Source organism: Musa acuminata, chromosome BXJ2-9, assembly GCF_036884655.1.
Source record: "Musa acuminata AAA Group cultivar baxijiao chromosome BXJ2-9, Cavendish_Baxijiao_AAA, whole genome shotgun sequence".
NCBI classification, from domain to species: Eukaryota; Viridiplantae; Streptophyta; class Magnoliopsida; order Zingiberales; family Musaceae; genus Musa; species Musa acuminata.
Genome location: NC_088346.1, coordinates 45406555 through 45409844, shown reverse-complemented (window position 1 = coordinate 45409844; position 3290 = coordinate 45406555). Strand labels below are relative to the sequence as shown.

Below are 3290 nucleotides of genomic sequence, written 5' to 3'. Positions count from 1 at the left end.
AAAGTGTAAAGGTAGGTTGACGGTCTTATGGATGCCATGGTTGTTATCGATACTCCTTCGTATGGTGTGTTGCTTTGCAATGACGTATTGAAGAAGATGTGCTGCTTCCGGTAGGTGGAGTAATGTGCAACTTAAACTTTCTCTTTATTTTCTTTTTCTTTTTCTTTTTTTTTCTTTGTCCATGTTTTTTTTTTCTCTTTTGCTTTTTGTGTGTTTGTTCCTTTTATTTCTTTTCCTTTTCAATTTTTAATATTCATATATATATATATATATATATATATATATATATATATATGTGTGTTAAATCTAAGCTATTGTTATTATTAAAATCTCTTTCTCTTTTTTTATTCTCCCCTCTTTCTCTTTTCTCTTTATTCTCTCTATTTTTTTTATATTCCTTTTCTCTTCCTTATGCCTTACGTAGATTATGCCGATGCAGCTATATGAGTCGCAGACGTAACACGAAGCCACCATAACCCCAACCTTCTCCTGTGCCTCATTTCTTGCTTCCGACCATGTTCCCCTGCGGCGGATCCAGCGTCGAAGTAGTGTCTCGGTTGCTGAAGCGTTTGGAAGAAACCAAAGGCCTCCTCGTCCCCGATCCGAAGGGTGCTTCTTCCCAGGTTGTTGTTACGAAGATCGACGATATCAAGAAAAAAATGGAGGAGCTGAGAAAAGAGTTGCGGGAATCCAAGGGCAAAGAAGACGCCGCCATAAATAAATTTGCACTCGTCGCCAGGCAAGTCGACGAGCTGTTGCGGTCGGCAAAGAAGACGTTGGATCCCTCGGAAACAGAGAGCCGACTCAAGTCGAAGCTCGACGAAATCATGAAAAACATCAATTTCAAAATCGAGGAATTAAAGGCGAAGCCAATGGATTCGTCGGGTGAACAGGAATCCAAGGCTGAGGAGAAGGAGGAGGAGGAGGATTTCCCGCTGGAGCGGCAGATCCAAGAGAGCTCCGCTTGGGCGCACCTATTGCTTGTGGTCGACAGCTTCGAAACTCAGCTGAAGCTTTGCCTCTTCTGCCTCACCATCTTCCCGGCGAACGCTGTCCTCAAGAAGAGGCTGCTGATCCACTGGTGGATGGGAGAGGGAATAGTGAAGAGTTCTGAGGAAGGGAAGAAATGCTTCGACCAACTCGTCTCCAAGGGCCTGATCATAACCATTAAGAAGAAGAACTGTGACAAGGTGCACCACTTCAGTATACAGTCGTGGATTCGCAGGCTGTTGATCACCGTCGCCAAGAGCAATGCCTTCCTCGAATTCGACCAGGACGGCCGCCCCAGCAACGACTACTCCAGGAGTCGCCGTGCGTGCTTGCGCCTCGAACAAAACCCCATCGGCGACGATGGAGAACGTCGACTGCTCACCGTCTACAACGTCTACAAGCGCTGCGTCGAATTCGAACCCACATGGCTAGTCAACAAGGGCGAGATGACCACAATGCAGCTGGGGCGGTGGAAGGACTCGGACCAGAAGCACCATATCGAGGTCAAGAACGACGAGTTCTTGAAGGGGATCGAACACTGCAAGAGCTTGCGGTACATGAGCCTAAGAGGCGTATCGAGGGTGGAAACGCTTCCCGAGTCCATCGGCAAGCTCACCAAGCTGATGGTGTTGGACCTCCGGGCGTGCCACAATCTGGAGAAGCTGCCGGAGGAGATCGGGTCCGCCAAGAAGCTGCAGTACCTGGACGTGTCGGACTGCTTCCTGCTCGACAAGATGCCCAAGAGCATCGCCAACCTCTCCGATCTGGAAGTGCTCAAGGGGTTTTTACTGATCAGTGAGCCTGATGACAAACATGTTTGTCATCTCCATGAGTTGGCCAAGCTGGCCAAGTTGAGGAAGCTCAGCATCAACATAGGCAGTCGGATCGCAGAAACGGAGCTGGAGAAGGTGGGCGAGTTGAAGACGCTCACCACCCTTATCATAACATGGGCAGTGGTTACAACGAAGAAGGAAGACTCTCATTCCACCAGAGGTGCTGAGGCGCCCTCACAGGAGAAGAAACAACAAGGGACTGGTAAGGACTCAGTCGAAGATCTCCCACCGAAGTCCAAACAATCATCTGATGCCGCTACTGCTGCTGCTGATGCCGATGCTCATGATGATGGTGAAGATGATGTCATCGAAAAGCGTCAGCTGCCACATCCACCGGAGCAGAAACCATCAACATCCGATGTCCCGTACAAGAACGCCGATCCAAGGATCAAAGACGTTACTTTTGGTACTGATGCCACTACGAAGAAAGTTCAACCAATATCCGACCATGAGGCTCGCCCGACCACCGACAGACAAGCTTCGGGAGTGAAGTTACTGACGAAGAAAGAAACCATGAAGACTGTAGCGGATGGTTCCCTTGATCCCGCTAAGGTTACCCTTCCTGCTACGATAGAGAAGCTGGACCTCCGGTGCTTCACCGAGGAGGAGTTCCCGCAGTGGATTGGTCCCAGCAAATTACAAAAGCTGAAGAAACTGTACCTGAGGGGAGGGATGCTCCGAAGTCTCGGAGACGGCCGGGGGTGGAAGGTGGAGGTGCTGCGCCTGAGGTTCCTCAATTATCTGGATCATCCCAGCTGGGAGAAGCTGACAACTTCGTTCCCAGGGCTCCGAGTCGTGGAGAAATTCAACTGCGGGGAAAAAAGTTCATCGCGCAAGGAATTAAGTTCGTGGCCTTGCAACGGAAATGGGCTTTGGTCCAAGGAGGATGCCGAAAAGAGTGCTGAGGATGAGCCCAAAGCCATTAACTCGCCGCCACCGGAGACCGATTGATCAGTTGTGAGTGTGTGTGCGCTGGGAATTCAACGTTTCCTTTGAGCTATTAATAATGTATCAACTGCTTTAATTTCTGCTTTGGTCGCCTTTTCTTTTTCTTTTTTTTCTTTTCTTCGGTTGACAATTGAGTTTGGGTGGAAGTTCGCATTGTGTGTGTGTGAGAGGGTGAAACTTACTCGGAGATCGTTGTACATCTATTTTTTATTTTCAAAAATATATATATATATATTACTTAACAAAATATTCATAATAAAAATTAATAAAAAATAAATTTAGGATTATAAAAAGTTATCGTTGCTTTAATAACTGTTCATCGGTCCCATCGTAATTAAGTTAACTTTGAGAAATGATGATCTAGTTTATCTTTCTTATTTAACCTCGTGAACCCAAGATAGTTTAGTTTAGTTTCCTTTCCCTTTGGGAACCCAAGATTGAATGTGGTTTAAAATGGATATGCAATATTCATGAAGTTTATTTGTGTATCGAGTGAATTCTTTCTTGTTTTGTATGAGG

At 46.7% G+C, this 3290-nt stretch overlaps 1 protein-coding gene across 1 annotated transcript; it reads left to right on the top strand.

Moving 5' to 3' along the window:
• Positions 1 to 515: 515 nt before the first annotated feature.
• Positions 516 to 2774, top strand: LOC135622083 (disease resistance protein RPV1-like). The gene has a single exon (XM_065123722.1). The coding sequence runs from the start codon at positions 516 to 518 to the stop codon at positions 2772 to 2774; it is 2259 nt and encodes a 752-aa protein (XP_064979794.1).
• The last annotated feature ends 516 nt before the right edge of the window (positions 2775 to 3290 follow it).